The sequence below is a fragment of the Botryllus schlosseri genome, chromosome 5 (assembly GCF_051294905.1).
Source record: "Botryllus schlosseri isolate E-star chromosome 5, Bs_hap1, whole genome shotgun sequence".
In the NCBI taxonomy this organism is placed as follows: domain Eukaryota; kingdom Metazoa; phylum Chordata; class Ascidiacea; order Stolidobranchia; family Styelidae; genus Botryllus; species Botryllus schlosseri.
In genome coordinates this window covers 531,873-549,562 of record NC_137240.1, presented here as the reverse complement: position 1 = coordinate 549,562, position 17,690 = coordinate 531,873, and the positions used below count along the sequence as shown (strand labels likewise).

The following is a 17,690-nucleotide window of genomic DNA, read 5'->3' as shown; positions in this document are numbered from 1 at the left end:
CCCACACGCACACGGGTCGGCGTAATTACAACCCCAAAAATCCTCTCAATAACTTAAATGATATTTTTATACCTGATGCGTAAGTAGGATAACTTATAATGAAATAAAGTAGATTGCTTCATTATGTAAAAACGGAAACAGTAAAAGAAAATAAGACAGGTGACATTATTGCCAAGTACAGTATTTCAGATATCAAAGGAGTCAAGAGATGGTATCAGACATTGATTCTTGACCCCACAATGAGAATTCGTCCCTCGTTGACCGATTTCGCTTTGACGCTGAGAAACTTGAGATGTTTCAAACTCTTCTGCAAAATATCCACGGCCGCTTGCGATAAATCCAGCCAGTCATCAATTTCGAGCGATTCCAAATGCCTCAATCGAGACGCGATGATACGACACGCTTCGTCGCCCAAGTACGGGCTTCCGACCAATGCTAGAGTTCGAATGTTTGGGAAATTTTCAGCGAGGACTTCGATCATGGATTGTTGCATCCGGTAGCAGACGTAGAATTCAAGCCTGAAATCACAGTTGGACAATTAAAAAATATTCAGGGATTTAAAATATGATTACAATCAGAATTTGCAAGAACTACAACAAATATGAACACTGAACAGTAGCCATGTGCCAGTCAGTCAGTCAGTCAGTCAGTCAGTCAGGTTTATTAATATTTTCATCGTTTCAAAACATCACAAGACTGCGATACAATGAAAAGATAGGAAGGTGTCGAAACAACTTGGAGTAGCCATTAAGATCAGACACCCACCTTAGCCTAGGCGAAGTAAATAAGAGGCATGCACACTGAATGAAAAGTAATGCAGAGAATATAACACTATAGAATGTAAACGTTTACATTCTATAATATCACCGTTTTCTTGTGAACTTGGCCCACGTATGAAAGTTTTGTTGTTGTTGTTGTAGAAGCAGAACTACCGAGCACGCTTACCATTCGAACCGAAATCGAATGTACTAATGTTATAGGAAGATATTGGTATGCATCGTCTATAGTCGTGACGAGCGCGAAATATTTCCAACTTCGTGTAGGCCTATGCAGCATTTCGTTGATAATATTGGTTGCGGCAGATATTACTATCAACTCAGCCCAGGTGATCATGCAGGTTTCAAATTCAATTAGACAAAAATACAACATTAATCAAGTTCAACTTCATATCACATAGTTGATTTTCATAATCATGAGAATGGCAAATGTCTGCACACCGAGCTTGACTGGTTTAGCGCGATACAGTTCTCAGGTAGCATTTTCAGGAAAACCAGAAATTAGATCACAATTAAAAATAGTGCATAGAAATATTTCATCAATTAGATTAGAAGTAGTTCTCGCTATATATACAAGAAACTTAGAATTGAAATGAAAGAATAGAAACATTTCACAAAACAGATTTGAATTTAATTAGCAGTAGGCTCATCTCACTTCAACTAGCCTAATTAGACGACTAGAATTATGTAGTTGTCCAAATGCACAGTCACCTAAATGTATTTTGAAACAGAAATGTGATACGCAGAGCTGGGCACTAACGAAGTACTTTTACTTGTTCGGAGCACTACAGTAGGTTTTACCTACTTAAACTACATTGCACCAAGTAGTTTTTAAATTACTCTTGCTAGAGGAATTTGAGGCAGAACTACTTGTTGCAATTTCGAATTTGAAAAGAAAGCAGTTTCAGGATAACTTTGTGTAACTGTCATGAGTAAAATTACCAGAAAAATCGAGTGAAATAGTGTCAACGGATTATATTTTCGTAGTGAAGATCCATCTTATAATTTTGGAAGTAGTCGCCTCCTATTAACTGCCAAAAGTATGTCTCATCTTGACCAAATCTACTTTTGAAACTGCTTGAGTACATTTTATTTCTACTTCCACATGGAATGGTTTTGATACATCTTGGAAATTACTACTTGTACTTGTAATCGAGTATACATTTATGACATTACTTCAACCCCAACTTGAGTAGTAATGCTGACAACTTTCACCACTTCTATGGAGTTCAAGTAGCATGCCAAATATATCCTGGTCAATGGGAAGAAAATCTAATTGTTGCAAGATCACAAAACTCACTTTTCAAGACTGTCCAACTTTCCGAAACTCGACAAATGTTCCTCCCCAAAGCCGGGGCACCGTCGCAACGTCAGACTTTTCAGCGAATCAAAATGCCCGGACACGTGCGCCAGACATTTTCGTGGAATATCGCAACGTGTGAATGAAAGACTCTCGATTGACTTTGGAAGCAGCGACAAGTCGATATCTCGGAGATTATCTTCTTCGAGCTATACCATTGAGTAGATTGGTGTGATTACAAGGTTGTAATGACTCGAGTTGCATTTTTTCATTGACGATTCGACTCGAGTCATTTTGTGTATCGACTTGACTTGTACTCGAGTCATGGCGCATGACTCGACACATTCTATATGACTCAATACAACTCTCGTGTATAAGTGCCGATACTTGAAAATAGACCTAAAAACCAGACTTGGACAACTAGAAAATTTTCAGCTTCCAAATTAGAATAGAATTAGGATTGTAGCTGCATTTTTTTTCAAATTAGATTAGAATTATAGCTACAGTTTTTTCCAAGATGGATTAGAATTAGAATTAGAATTACTGAATTTGCGAAAACTTGGACATTGAATGAAGTTCAGTTCGTATCAAATCAGAGCTCATTCCCATTCAAGAATAGTAGATGCATGTACAGCATGCTTGGCTCGTTCCGCAGTATAGACTACTATCCCCTTGAAGCATTTTCAACAAAACAAGACATTAGAGCTTAGAGACATTTTACAAATTATATTAGAATAAGAGCAATTAACATTTCCAAATTTGATCAAAATTAGATTACCGACAGACTTTTACTGTTTTGTCAAACATACAATTTTACTTGAGGTGACCATATGACCTATAAAGGCCTAGTCACCTCTACGACAGTGAAGTAATAGTGTATAAATTTAAAGAACATAACAGTGGACAGTCTGCAATTGTAGGACAGAGAAGAAAAAATAAACACAAATACGTAACAAAAACAGCAGCCATGGTAACATACTAGTTATAAATCAGTTTCGCAGAAGTGAGTTGAACCTGACTTGAACTCGATGATGAACAGTTAACATGAGAACTTGGAGTCGGACTTGAGTCTCACGCGTTAGACCCGGCCCGCTGCTCCTTGATTTGAACTCGGACTAGACTCGGTGGGGAATTGAAAATGACTCGAGTCAAAACTATCGAAGTGAAATCGACTTGTGACTCGAAACCTTTCGGCTTATAATATCTCCAACTTGAATTCAACAAACTAAATACCTTGAACTCCTTCAAATTGGGGCATTTTTTCGCGATATTCTTCAGAATATGGTTTGAGAGACAAACGGTATGGTTTTTGTCCTGCCATTTCCACGCCCCGCAAAGATCGAGTGAGGATGTTTTATCCGTGAAGTAATTTTTGACTAGCTTTGACAAGATTGCTTTGGTAATACGTTGAGGAGTTATTCGAACGTCAGTCCATAGATAAAAGTCGCCGCAGATGCGCCGCCATCGTTTGCAGACTCTGAAAATAAAATACATTTAAAACACTGCCATTGAAGATTTGTGCCTCGGAGAAGAGACGTGGACAACTAGAAATTTTCCATTTTTTCAGGTTAGATTAGAATTACTGAATTCAACAAACACTTGGAAATTCGATTCCATAGCAGAAAGAAATGCAACAAAAATCAAATTCACTTCATTATCAAATCTGGGTTTATCCACATAAGCATGAGCTTGGCCCGTTTCGCACGATACAGTTCACCTCCAGCATTTTCAGGGAAAGCAGAAATCAGATTAGAATTAAAATGAGAGTATATAAACATTTCACAAGTTAAATTAGAATACCTATTATTTATCTGGTTGTAAAAGTTTACATGGCAGTTGTGGCAGTATTATATTATATATCATATCAATATACAGGTCGCTATCAATATCAGTGACTAAGTACCAGAATATATACTACAGCACAGGTATAATAATGCACATCACAAAACAACCAAAAAGACAAATATTTAAAACAGTCAGAAACGACTAAAAAACATTCAGGGAGTATTTTTTCAGATATCTGTGAGCCCCAGCCCCGAATGAAAAGGACAGGAAGAGACTCCGGCCTATAAGTTCAGCGCAATCACGTACGACTTGGCTTATTCGACTAGTCAAAGAGACTACCCCGCATTCTAGTATTGCTAACGAATTGAGTTTTACCTTTGAATCTGGACCAGGTCCGAAACTGTTAGATACTTGAAGATATCAAGAACGAGATTGTCCGGTAAAAAATCAAACCCACAGACGATAACGCTTTCGCCCGACATTATTGAGCTCTAAAATCAGCAACACCTTCCGCGAATAAGACGAAAACGACCGATGGTTGCAATCAACCAACAGTGGTAAAAAAACCACAATGAATGTTAAAGTGCGCGACAACTCTATGAGGCTGCTAATGCAAACCACTGATGTGCTGTGTTCACGAATCACGACTCCATTCAGAAAGACTTTGATATGGGATGAATGGATCAGGAGTTTGAAATTGCCTTGAATGTCGGATTTCAGTAAGATTTTTCCCACAAATATGTTAAAGTAGCAGAATTTCAAATAGGCTACCACCAGAATATTTTCAAACACAGGATTTTAAACCGGCAGCTGGAGAAAGATGGATTCGGATTCCGATATCCATCTGCACATCTCTGACTAAGTAGCATGGACATGGACACTTTCAATGCAAGCAAGTAGAGATAAACATTGATTTGGGCCTGAACATCCCTGTGCGTAACAAATCCTAATGCTTCTGGTGGTGTCATAGCAGACACGAGCTCCTTATGGCTCAACCACGGTGATATTACAGTACTGTTCATATTACCGACTGGTTAGCTGTAAAATCACAACTCATAAATTTATCCAGTATGAGATGAATATTACCTTTCCGTAAAAAAATATTGGATGTTACATATTTCATTATTTGCTCAGGTCATGCGAATCCCGTCGGCTCCGTCGTTATTTTGAATGCACCATAATCTAGCTCTGGCTTCTGTGAAAGTCATGATAAGTAAGGATATGTGACAAGAATGTAGTTTTCCGTTAAAGTCGTCGTCTATATCTTTGCTGCGTTCTTATATGAGTGTACGATATGACATTTTTTTCAAAATTCAGGCCAATACATTGTTGCAATGCAGACAGACACAAAAGATCAATACGTTTCGGCAAATTTATTATCTCTGGCCGAAGTCAAACTGATGTAATACAATAGAGAAAAGCATTACCTGTACAGTACAGTCTCATCAAGGTTTTGTGTAAACGGTGTTCGTGCTCTGCAGTAACAGTGTAGTATATATCCTCAAGTAATTAACCTTGAAAGGTTTTATATGCATTATATATATTTGGTGATACAACTGTTCATATATATATTGCAGTTCTATACCTCGAAGAAGCTCTTCATGTAGCATTTTACCAAATGCCCAGTGACAAGCATGCATATGCATGCCCTAGACACGATGCTTTCGCTTGTCACATATGAGTTAAAATGTCCTCTATATGACCTTTCCAATACTTGCTACACCTGGGTACATATCCATAATCATTTGTAGAATCATTCGGATGACATCAAACGTTCACGGATATTGGGATAAAAGCTATCTTAGACGGGACCATGAAATTTTGAACCATTCATGTTTATAGATATGTGATTGAATATTACATATATTCATATTAAAAATGAACCTGAATACTTTCGACTGACACGAGTCAGATGTAATCATCAGCAACTAGTTGAGAATTGAGAAGGAATATAGGAATAGGACGTAGTATATTTCTTTCCTTGATGTGTTTTCGGCATATATACACCGACTCTTGATACACATATACACGATCTCTGCATATGCATACCATGAGTGTGCGACGTGCATATATGCCGCTGGACAAGAAATGTGCAGATATAACCTTCAAGTAAGGCCCTCAAGTCTTACAGAGCCCCATGCTATCGAGGTAGTGTTGAGCGCCAAGCGGGGAAACCATAGATACTAGTGGTACTAATCGGGTCTTTAGTCTGACCCGATCAGGGATTGAACCCACGACCTACCGATCATTACGCTTGATGGCTGAAGAGAGAGAGAGAGAGAATTTATTCGGTCCATGAACATTGATAATACACATGGTATAGATAAATACAAAGGAAAGTATATATAATTCAGAACCAGGCTGTAGCGAAGGGATCGGGAGATCATCAAGTCAGCTACAGCCAAGAAGAATATATGTGAACAACTGTATTGCCGGTAAACGTACCAAATATGACTTCACTGGCATGAAAATTTAAAGATTGTGGCACACAGATGCCTTATTTCAATATGAATTTATTATTCAATCGGATATTACGGTTCTGTACCTCCAAGAATCGCTTCATAGATATGGCTTAATGAGAGCTTGTTTGTTCATTCTTGACATGCGAATCCAGTTGACTTTGTCAAACTAACCATCTTTTTCGTTATTCCAGGCCTCATGAGTCACCATGACGCATCTTATCCATAGAGTGTCTTTACGCGTTAGTGCTTTCGGACCTACCCACTTTTCTAACTTGGCATGTCAGCGACTATTCCACACTACACAATCAAGGAAGAACGACAAACCACCAGTTGTAACTGAACCTGCACAAGCAGCACAGCCTTTGCGCCAAGAAATCGCTAATCTCAAGTCCGCTGATAGTAAAGTGGAATATATAGCTACAAGAGTTGATGATATATTGAACTACGCTCGATCAAACTCGGTATGGCCGATGACATTTGGACTGGCCTGTTGTGCTGTTGAGATGATGCATTTTGCGGCTCCTAGATACGACATGGATAGGTTTGGAGTTGTGTTTCGCGCCAGTCCGCGACAATCTGATTTAATGATTGTAGCTGGAACGTTGACAAACAAAATGGCTCCCGCTTTGAGAATGGTGTACGATCAAATGCCCGAGCCGAAATGGGTATTATCTATGGGCAGTTGTGCCAATGGAGGAGGATACTATCATTACGCATACTCTGTCGTGAGAGGTTGCGATCGGATCGTACCAGTTGATATCTACGTCCCTGGCTGCCCGCCAACAGCAGAAGCGTTACTATACGGAGTTCTGCAACTTCAAAAGAAGATTAAAAAGACAAGGAACTTCTCGTGGTGGTATCGGGAAAAGGCGCCGTTTGTAAAGACGCGAAGAGAAGTTTTCTCTGGAGCTACAAAAAGTCAAGAGAAAGCGGTCGTTCAAAAATGAACTCCAGTGCTGTGTTAAGACTTCGAGAATATGAATTATATTACCATTCACTTGTAAGTGAAGGTTTTTTGCAACTTAACAGCTTACAAGAATTTTATTGCTCACAACAGTAGTATCCGTTTCAATTTTTCATTGGAGAAGACGAGTCGGGATAGTCTTGTCAAATGTGGTTAACGTGGATGTGATAGTTTAGAGCAGTGGTTCCCAACCTTTTTTTAGACACGTCCCCCTTTATGATAGTGAAAAATTCCGCGCCCCCCTTATCGTCATACCACAGAATCCAACCGGGATGCTAGCAACCTCAACAGATTGTTTGATAGCATGGAAGGTTATGACTGTTGACGAGAGAATTAGAAAATATGAAATTCGGGCTATATACAGAGAAACACGCGTGAATTGGAGGTAAATCGCGAGCGCGAAATTTTTTTTCAATTGATCGCTTCTTCGCGCCCCCCCCTTCAGATGCTTTCACGCCTCCCCAGGTTGGGAACCACTGGTTTAGAGCAGCGGGTTCCCTAACTATTTAGAAGTTCTCTTGGTGTTAATGAGGTGGGATAGTCCCAGTGATATATGGTCATATGGTCAGCGATGAAGTACTTCGACTTCAAGTAGGTTATGCCTACGAATATTATTATTACTCAAGTGGTTATGTTTTTTGACTACTACGACTTCTTGACTTTGAATTTGAATAGTTAAAAGTACTGTAGTTTTGCGATATGTTTGTATCACATTTATCAGTGGAATTGTCATGACGACTGGGCATTGTAGGTAAAATAGTCTCTGTATCGCAGCAACTAAATCTATTTTCGAAAATTGCACCAATCTGTAGTGTCTTTGATCATGATTGGCCGCAAAGACAGTATTTCAAAAGATCAACTACTACGGGTATGGGACATCTCAACCAAATCTACTTTTTTGAATACTTTTGAGATGTGTTATTTCCACTTGGAGTAGTTTTGACCTGTCTTGGAGATCACTATTTTAGTAGAAATGACAGCATTACTTCTACTTGAGCACCAAGCGTAACTATTACGAAACTACCTACAACACAGCAGTCTACTACTTCATCACATTGGACATTGTCATTAGGTCGCACTGGGCACATCCCCCAGTCTATATCAAGTTACAATTTGTTGACTAGGGTTACCATACGTCCCCTTAAAGAGGATTTGTCCTCTTTTTTGACCTACTTGAAAGTGTCCTCGGAGGACGCCTAAATGTCCTCTTGTTGGGGGATTTCTCCTCTTTTTCTAGAAGTATTAAAAGGCGATAAAAAAAACTTGACTCCAATGCAGAGAACGTAAGAGTTGGCAAGACAAACAACGAAAAAAATGGATGGACAATTTGGGACTCGGGAGTACGGATAGCAAAGATGACCCTTTCTTTTAGTCATCATCATTGGTTTATTAGCAATTTTATCAGTTCAATACACCACAAAAATGCGATACAATGAAAAGATAGGAAGATGTCGAAGCGACAAGGAGTAGTCTATGGAATCTGACACCCACCTTGGCTTAGGCGATGTAAAGAGGAGGCATGCACACTGAATGAAAGTAAAGAAGATAGTATAGAAGAAGAATGCGACAAGAAATAGGGCGGCATGTCATGGGAAGCGAGATCGATAGGTCAATCGATAGTCAACGCCACACATAAAAAAGCTGGTCATTCGCGAGTTGGAAATTGTCCTCTTTTTTGGATCACAAAATATGGTAACCCGAATGTTGACCGACAAGATAGCGTAATGGTAGAGCGTCCGGCTTCTCAATCGGTAGGTCGTTGGTTCCATCCCCGGGCAGACCAGTAATACTGGTATCCATGACTTCCCGCTTGGTGCTCAGCATTACCGGGATAGCATTGAAGGGGTGGTGCAAGATTTAGAAAGACTTACGAGACAATACCTGCACCTTCCTTGTCCAGCGGCATATGCGCATCATGCACTCGTGATATGCATATGCACAGATCGTGTGTATGTAGTATATTGTATACCAAGGGTCCATGTCAGTGACGTGCGGTCAATGGAGGCGAGTGAGGCACTGCCCCACCTGTCGCCGGGATATGAAAAGGAAATTGTGGAAACCTTCAATGATTATTGATATTTCCCCTCGATATCCAGGAATAACCAATTTTCGTATTTGTTGTTCGAAAATACTGCGCGAAAGGACAGGTGAGGCGCGGGCGGGTCGTGCCTCGCCTGCGACAATGCAATTCATCATAAACAGCTCAGAATTCGTAATAACTGAAATCTATCAAATGCTATTGTCGCACGGATTCTGAAAATCCGAATAATACCTATCTTAGAGCACTGTTAGCCAAGGAATGTGAAATTAGATTCTAGTTAGTATAGTTATTTGAGATGATCATCATCATCATCATTGGTTTATTAGCAATTTTATCAGTTCAATACACCACAAAAAAATGCGATACAATGAAAAGACAGGAAGATGTCGAAGCGACAAGGAGTAGTCTATGGAATCTGACACCCACCTTGGCCTAGGCGATGTAAAGAGGAGGCATGCACACTGAATGAAAGTAAAGAAGATAGTATAGAAAAAGAAAGCGGCATGTCATGGGAAGCGAGATCGATAGGTCAGTCTTGGTCCGGTAATCTTGAGGATGGACTGTATTTATTTAGTAGTAATTGCTTGTATTTCGACTTGAATGTGGACATGCTCGTCGACTGTCGGATGGCCGGCGGGATACTGTTCCACACATCAGGTCCGGCATATTTGATAGAGCGATGATCTTTTCGGACGATCATATGATATTTGGACGACGTGGACGCGCGTGTGTTGTACTTGTGCGCTTTTGATTCCGGGGTAAAGAAGTCATTGAAATATTCGGGGCAACGACCGCAGTGGACCTGATACATAAACTTGGCGATTTCTAGTTTCCGCATATCTTCTATGTTTAGGACGCCGAATCTCTTCAGCAGCGACTTCCCAGCAAACACTAGATGTCTTTTGAACCTGTCAGGATATCTTTTTCTTGTCCAGCCAGGTTCAAATGATATCTTGTGCATGCTTTGTGCTGAAGCACGACTTAAATATATCTTTTTCATCTCCAGTCATGTTCAAATCATATCTTTGTGCAAACCTTGTGCTGAAGCACGACTTAAATATATCTTGTTCTTGTCCAGTCAAGTCCAAATCGTATCTTGTCCATACCTTGTGCTGAAGCACGAATTAACTATATCTTTTTCTGGTCCAGTCAAGTCCAAATCATATCTTGTCCATACCTTGTGTGCTGAAGCACGACATCAATATATCTTGTTCTTGTCCAGTCAAGTCCAAATCATATCTTGTCCATACCTTGTGTGCTGAAGCACGGCTTAAATATATCTTGTTCTTGTCCAGTCAAGTCCAAATCATATCTTGTCCATACCTTGTGCTGAAGCACGGCTTAAATATATCTTGTTCTTGTCCAGTCAAGTCCAACTCATATCTTGTCCATACCTTGTGCTGAAGCACGACTTAAATATATCTTGTTCTTGTCCAGTCAAGTCCAAATCATATCCTGTGCATACCATAGCAATTTGTAACGTAGCTACGTTGTAAATTGCTATGTGCATACCTTGTGCTGAACCACAACTTTTCTTGGCCAAATTTTGTCGAATGCTGAAAATATATTTGTTAGGAATATCAAATTCGATTATTGCTTCCTACTATGGTAGAGTGGTGTTTATAAATGTACAGTAGATTATATTGAACTTTTACTCTCATGGGGCGATTAATCACCTGTGTCACTACCGTATGTTCCACCTAGTGTCACGCTCTTTCTTGCAATTTTGCAGACTAAAATTAAATATCATATTAGCCCGCATCCTCGCGCTCCGCCACCTCCGCTGCTTTCGGTGGTTGGGTTGTATTTGATTGGAATTGGTCGGTTCCCAAACTTTGGAAGGAAATTTGAAAGTCCTCAGAATCCGACTGGAGAATTTCCGGTTCTGCGTCCCAAAAAATCCTGCCAAAATCATGATGTCGTATTTAAGATTATAATTAAGAATGTTGCCAAAATCCGACTGTCGAAATAAATTCAGAATCCGCATCCAGTCCGGCTGAAATCCTGCTACGACTCCGGCTTCTGATCCGGAGTGTAAACGAGAGGCCATTTCTCCCTTGCGAGTTCACATAAGTTTCGGCGCGAAATACTGTCAGACAAAGCGCTCTCGTAATGGAGGCCTACAGCTACGCAGTCGTATGTTAGGTTTAGTTGCGTTCTGGAATTAATCGTGGTAAATTAAGGCTCAACCAACCATATTCCTTCAGAGGATTACTGAAAACTGAACTGTAGATGGTAATTTATATATGCTTGATACGAAACATAGGTATATAGTGAATGGTATAATGTCACAAAGTATAGAACTTGGTTTGCACTTTTGCGAATATCGTATAAGTTATTGTGACAGTGCTGGATTATATAATATCATCAGATGGTGGTCGCTAAAATCAGTCATTGTGATCGAATGTTCTTGTACTTTTGTCTATAATAGTGTAGTGGGAGCTCAGCTACAACGTGGTAATGCCCAGATATAAAATAAGACGGGGGAAGCACAGACGTAGGCAATACCAGAAAGAGTGGCTACGGTTCAAGCGAGCTAGAACCGCCGATTTGACGGGACGGATCGTTTCATCATCGTCAAGTGAAATATGACACGGGCAATTGGACTCTGTACAAAATACGTATCAAATGCTCATCCGGTAAGTCAACTCATAATTTGTGAAGGTTTACCGTTACTCAGTACCAGTGTTGGGATGACTTGAATCATGACAAAAATGAGACTGTAGCATGTAGCTATACCAGTGATTCCCAACCGCGGCCTCGAGCTAGCCGTCTTGCGTCCCCCACAAAAATTTAAAGAAATCGATTTATGATATAAAATTTATATTTATAAAATTCTCTTGCTTAGCTTGGAGTCTGAAGTTGTTAATTAGGATTGCAGAAAAGTTCTGAGTAGAGCGCTAACGTTATGTCACTACTGTATATAGGTATTGATAACTAATCTACGAATAGATGTACAACACGTGACTCACGGTTGAATACGCTGAGGCAAAACCCAGCAGCAGTTCTCCTCGATTTTACTCTATTTTGTGAACTTTTTATTGATCTAAAGCAGTCACAAATTCGTGCGGCCCCAACTATATACTCTGAAATTCTAAATTTGGCCCTGACACCGAAAAAGGTTGGGAACCACTAAGCTATATATGCAGTTACTTGCGTACAGTATTTCATTAGCAGTTCTATGTTTGCGTGTGCGATACAATATCGTTTTTTCAAGTTTGTGCGAGTTTTCAAATTTGAGTAATTCTAGATCTAGTTGCGCTGTTTACAAATCCAGTAGTTTGATAAATCTGGAAACTTACCATCTATATTATCCATCTGTTTTAGATTTATGGGTCAAGGCCTTTCGTGATGTGAGGGCAGTTGCAGACAATAGTAGCTTGCCCTCCGCTTCATAAGGACCTACAACGGCCTAACCGAAAACGTCAGCCGCCAAAAGATTTTTTGACAAGTCCATGTCATCTGATAATCAAGGTATAGCCTACACTGTTAATCTGCCTAATATGTTATACGCAGAAGTGACATATGTATAACTTTCATACTTTGTAGATGATGCTGTTCCTTCAAAGAAAATACGTAACCCAAGTATTCAGACACAAGGCATGCCTATACCAACTCCAAGAGTGCGGCCACCTCCTGATTCTGGCGATGAAAGTGTGACAAGCAAAAGTGCTCTTGTTAATGATGCTTCAAATGCAAGTTTGCCATCATCAAGTGAGCAGAGTGTTCAAGAACAGCATGATCCCAACATTGAATGTAGCGGCCAGTTGCAGGGAATCAACCAATGAAGTAAGCTCCTAACACTTTGATTCATTCTCGAATTTAAGCAATAGAGTCGCTCTATTTTCCAGACGATCCTTCATTTGTAAGCAATGTTGAACTGCAAAATTCTGACTGTCAACAACAAGGCCTATCACAAAGTAATGGTAAGTTTATCGCATATGATCAATCCAGTTTTCTTGAATTCAAATAATTTTTTAACTCCTCCATGTTCTTCATCAACTCCAACATCTGCACACAGTGACCACTCTATATATTTCTCTGATGCGTAAAGACATCAAAGACATCAAGTTGCAGATGAACCAAATGATGGACCTCTGCTCCAAGCAGATGAACCCAGATGATGGATCTAAGTAAAGGTCACATCATCGACGACTCAAAAAATAAACACAGTACAACAGCCCCAATCTTGCTTGAAGATCTTATTGAAAACCCCTGTCAAACCGTATCTCAGCTGGAACAACTGGAAAAGAACTTGACTGACGGCGATTGCAAGAAATCTGAACTGGTATGATTTTGTCGATTAGAGCAAACTTAGCCGGAGTATCTAACCCAGGGGCAGGCAGCATACGGCCCGTGAAGTGATTTTGTCCGGCCCGCCGACAGTTTTCTGTCCTACATGATAATGCCCCGCCCCAGTTTGCCGAGATTCCCCACTAATTCCTTACTACGTCAAATTTTAGTGACTATGTTATTATATTATACGTGTATGCGCAGCGTTGCGAGAGTTGAGCTTACGCGTAAGTTCGTTGAAGCGAGAAGACTTGCATTATCGGCATTGACGATGCAATCAAACCTAATGTGGTCTGTGGTAATCATGATTTTTGTCGACTTCAATGATCAGCAGGCTGATATTTCCTATTTTTGATTCCGTAACCGCCGACTTGTAGCACGGAACACTTCTAGGTTTTTGTAAGGCACCGCTTATGCCAGGGGCGCCAACTCAAAATGGGTTGTTGGCCACTTTTTGAATTTGGTAGAGGACGCAGGCCGCATGAATTCAGTATCGAGATTGCCTACATGACAATGTTATTCTCAAATCCACATTGTATTCTCCATTATCGGCGAGAAATGGCTTTGAAGTGACATTGCTGTCGTTAAAATACATTCATTAGATACGATATATTCCTTGTGGATAAATGGACGAATAATGCATCGATTCAGCAATCCGGTGCCCAAGTACTTGATTTTCCTATATCCGGCCTGCCGACTGGAGAAGTTGCCCACCCTGATCTAACCTCTCGTCAAGATCAACGTTCCATCAAGTTATTTGATGTTTATGCAGGCGCGTAGCCAGAGGGGGGTTCGGGGGTATAATCGTCATTTATGCATGGACTTTGCCATGATGAATTGATGCTATATTAGTGAATTCGAAAAATATCGAAACCCTACTTATTTTTTGGGCTGATCTAGTTATTTTTCATTCTGGTACACATCACTATCGTAAGGCAGAGCCATTTGTATTTTGTACTACAGGTATCTGCTTTGAAAGGACTTCACGGTGAACAATTGGCTTCAACGGTCAGAAATATCATGACAAGCATAGCTGTAAAAGATGTGTGGCAATTGTTCAGCCTAAAAGGTCAAAGAAGCAAAAATGGACAAAAAAGTAGTTCTCAAAATTTTACTCTTTACAAGACTATTACACGTAAGTTGTTACTGATATTACAATCGAGATTACAAAACCCTCGATAACGATGCCTTCGAGACCATTTATACAGAGTTAAAGTATTTTGCTTTCCCTTCTTGTGAAAGATCATCGCAGCTAAATTGCAAATCGTTGCTGACCACACAGCCTTATAAGCCCTCGTTTGAAGTCATCTTCCACTGACATTGCCGACATGGCAAAATCACAAACAAGTGCGTTGATTGCGCAACTCGGTGTTGAGTCTGGAATGTTTTGAAATACCAATTTTGACACTATGGAGTGATCACATTCGAGAGAGATTGTTACCGCTGGCGGAGATTCCGATTTGCCGCATTGTTTTGTAATGCAGCCCCTGATCTACTTATATTATCTTTGAAGGAGCATGTAAAGTGGCTCATCCTACGGCCGAGAGTACAACAATTACAACCAAAGTGGGACGATTTCTAACTGTTATTGGAGCTTGCAAGGTAATTTTGTTTATGAATCTGACGTCTGTGTGACAGCTGCGTTCTTTATCATATCATTTGACAGTAAGTGAATCGTTGCTACCTCCAGGGCCGCTTCCATTCATCTTCAGAACACTATACCAGTGGTTCCCAAACTTTGACGTGATGTAATTTAAAAAAAAATTTATAGTCATTTAATTTTGTCAAAATTGTTGGTCTTGCTTTCATAAATTTTTGATCATCTCGTTACACTTGCTCAGATTTAGCGGTGGAACCACGAACCAATGTCTCCAAAACTTTTTTGCCAATAATCCGTCACTCATTTCAAACTCCTTTCAATTCACATTTCTACACGGGAAGCAAGTTCATCCTCAACTGGTCGCATTCGTACCGCGTGGGGGGCTCAGATTGCTATTGCCTGACCCATGTTCCCTCTAAGCTGCACTGCGCACGGCGCAATTGCACAGTGCTTAGTTGGTCTCTGCGCACAGAAAAAATCTGAAGTGATGTCATTTTTTTTAGTCGTTATGCACTACTGTGAGTTGGTGAGTGTGTGCAGACTCGTCAAAAATTAGAGGGAGCATTGGGTCGGCTATTTCGGTGGCGAACAAGATGCATGGCAAATATGGCTCAATTCCAACGTGTAGAAGTCAAATCATTGAGATACAAAATTAGGGATTTGAAACTTCGCTGGTATATATATTAGGTACATTTTACAGCTAGCTATAGTATCCCGTTCACCAAAGAAATGTTCGAAGCTGGCCCAGAACGATAACGATGAGTTATACGATCTTCCAGGGCCGTCACACTCCAAACACCCAATTAGGGGAGCTCGACTGAACCCAAAATTACTTTGTTGGTCGTTTGTTGAAGTAGATTTTTGTCGTGCTTTGCGCGATTTTTTGTCCCTGTAGGTCTACATTTAAATATGATTAGTAAGATAAAAAGGTGCTTATAATAGAGAAATATGCAAATTGGTGGTGGCGATTACCACACATTGAAAAGGACTACGACGCTACTCTGTGGTAAGAGATGGGTCTCAAGAACATTTTCAAACCCGAAAATGGGCCACGCCCAAAAGATGGCTGAGAACCCCTGGTTTATTGGCTTCTATATGTTGGAATTAAGCCAAATTTGGCGCGCAGAGTTAAATCGACAATGTCGTCGAAGTAGATGGTAAAGTTTGACTTGGCTGTCACACTCCACCAAGTTCGTCGTGACTTCCTAAAGACGGTTCGGAATCCTTGGATGAATGTGACTTGACATGACCGTCCCGCATTACTCACAAACAAACACATATAATGACTATTGCTCTACTGCTAATCAATCAAAGTAATCAATTCATTTATGTTATAGGACGACTATAAAGGAGAAAACATGAGCAAGACTGTTATCGAGGAGGCAGAAGTATTGACTGAAGTGATTGCACAGTTCTGTATCAAGGCCTAATTCTTGCTAACGTATTTTCTTCATCCATGTTTTTTTCGTGTTTTGTACTGATTTCATACAGAACAGAAAGCCATATACATTAGGGTTGTTCAAAAAAAACTTTTTTTTCCAAATCGCACTCGCCTAGTGACTAAATCGTCAGGTTGTCCAAGAAAACGATGCACACCAAATTTGACTCAATTCCAACCAGTAACGGCCGTGCAATCTTGAATTGAAATTTTGTGGAATTATCAACGAAAAACTCAAATAGTTCCGCTTCTACTAGCCGAAATTGACTCAAATTTGTTTTGCATCGTCTTTGAAGACAGCTCAACAATTTCATGGGGTTGACAGAAAAATTTGAGAATTTTTATTTTTTTATTTTTAATAATAATTTTAAAATTTCAATTCAAGATTGCACGGCCTTTACTGGTTGGAATTGAGTCAAATTTGGTGTGCATCGTTTTCTTGGACAACCTGACGATTTAGTCACTAGGCGAGTGCGATTTGGAAAAAAAAGTTTTTTTTTAACAACCCTAATATACATGCTGATTTTTAAAATTGGCAATTAGTTTTCCTTCTGAACAAAAAGGCCTACTTCTTGCTAACGTATGTTATGTCAGGGACTATTATTTTACCTTCATTCTTCATCCATTTTTATTCCAATTTTTCGTCGAGGTCTAGTCAAATGCATTATTTTGTATTTTGAACTGGTGCAATACAGAACAAAAAGCCATACATGATTTGTAAAACTGAGGATTCGTATTCGTTCATGTGTGAAGTGCAGCATATAGCAGGTTTAGCCAACCAGGGTTCAGGGTCACACAGGGTCGAATTGTACAAAAAATATCTTATAGGATATCGTTGAGGATGTTTATCAGGATATCTTTGAGGATCTCCATCAGGATATCTTTGAGGATGTTTATCAGGATGTCTTTGAGGATGTCTATCAGGACATCTTATATATATCCATTTCTGTCGACAAATGTATATATTTTGCACTTCATTGAAGGACATCTTTTGAACTCATGGAAGATGTTTAAAAAATATCTTTAATAAG

General features: G+C 39.8%; 3 protein-coding genes across 4 annotated transcripts; 2 read left to right on the top strand and 1 right to left on the bottom strand.

Annotated features, from left to right (window-relative positions):
- Positions 1–40: 40 nt before the first annotated feature.
- LOC145438531 (F-box/LRR-repeat protein 12-like) lies at positions 41–4,416 on the bottom strand. The gene is made up of 4 exons (XM_080315864.1): positions 4,237–4,416; positions 3,310–3,553; positions 2,077–2,285; positions 41–518 (listed from the first exon to the last, which is right to left on the bottom strand). Exons 1-4 carry the CDS (start codon positions 4,341–4,343, stop codon positions 215–217), a joined length of 864 nt encoding a protein of 287 aa, XP_080171990.1. The 5' UTR covers positions 4,344–4,416; the 3' UTR covers positions 41–214.
- Positions 4,417–6,484: 2,068 nt separating this feature from the next.
- LOC145438532 (NADH-quinone oxidoreductase subunit B-like) lies at positions 6,485–7,382 on the top strand. Its single transcript, XM_080315865.1, has one exon. The coding sequence runs from the start codon at positions 6,530–6,532 to the stop codon at positions 7,268–7,270; it is 741 nt and encodes a 246-aa protein (XP_080171991.1). The 5' UTR covers positions 6,485–6,529; the 3' UTR covers positions 7,271–7,382.
- Positions 7,383–10,710: 3,328 nt separating this feature from the next.
- Positions 10,711–17,368, top strand: LOC145438537 (uncharacterized). 2 transcript variants are annotated; one of them, XM_080315868.1, is made up of 9 exons: positions 10,711–11,148; positions 11,320–11,967; positions 12,656–12,802; positions 12,878–13,117; positions 13,180–13,254; positions 13,350–13,616; positions 14,585–14,756; positions 15,135–15,223; positions 16,559–17,368. In XM_080315868.1, exons 6-9 carry the CDS (start codon positions 13,449–13,451, stop codon positions 16,649–16,651), a joined length of 522 nt encoding a protein of 173 aa, XP_080171994.1. In that variant the 5' UTR covers positions 10,711–11,148; positions 11,320–11,967; positions 12,656–12,802; positions 12,878–13,117; positions 13,180–13,254; positions 13,350–13,448; the 3' UTR covers positions 16,652–17,368. The 2 variants fall into 2 exon arrangements, with proteins under 2 accessions (XP_080171994.1, XP_080171995.1); XM_080315869.1 differs by lacking the exons at positions 10,711–11,148; positions 11,320–11,967; positions 12,656–12,802; positions 12,878–13,117; positions 13,180–13,254 and having other exon boundaries at positions 13,311–13,616.
- The last annotated feature ends 322 nt before the right edge of the window (positions 17,369–17,690 follow it).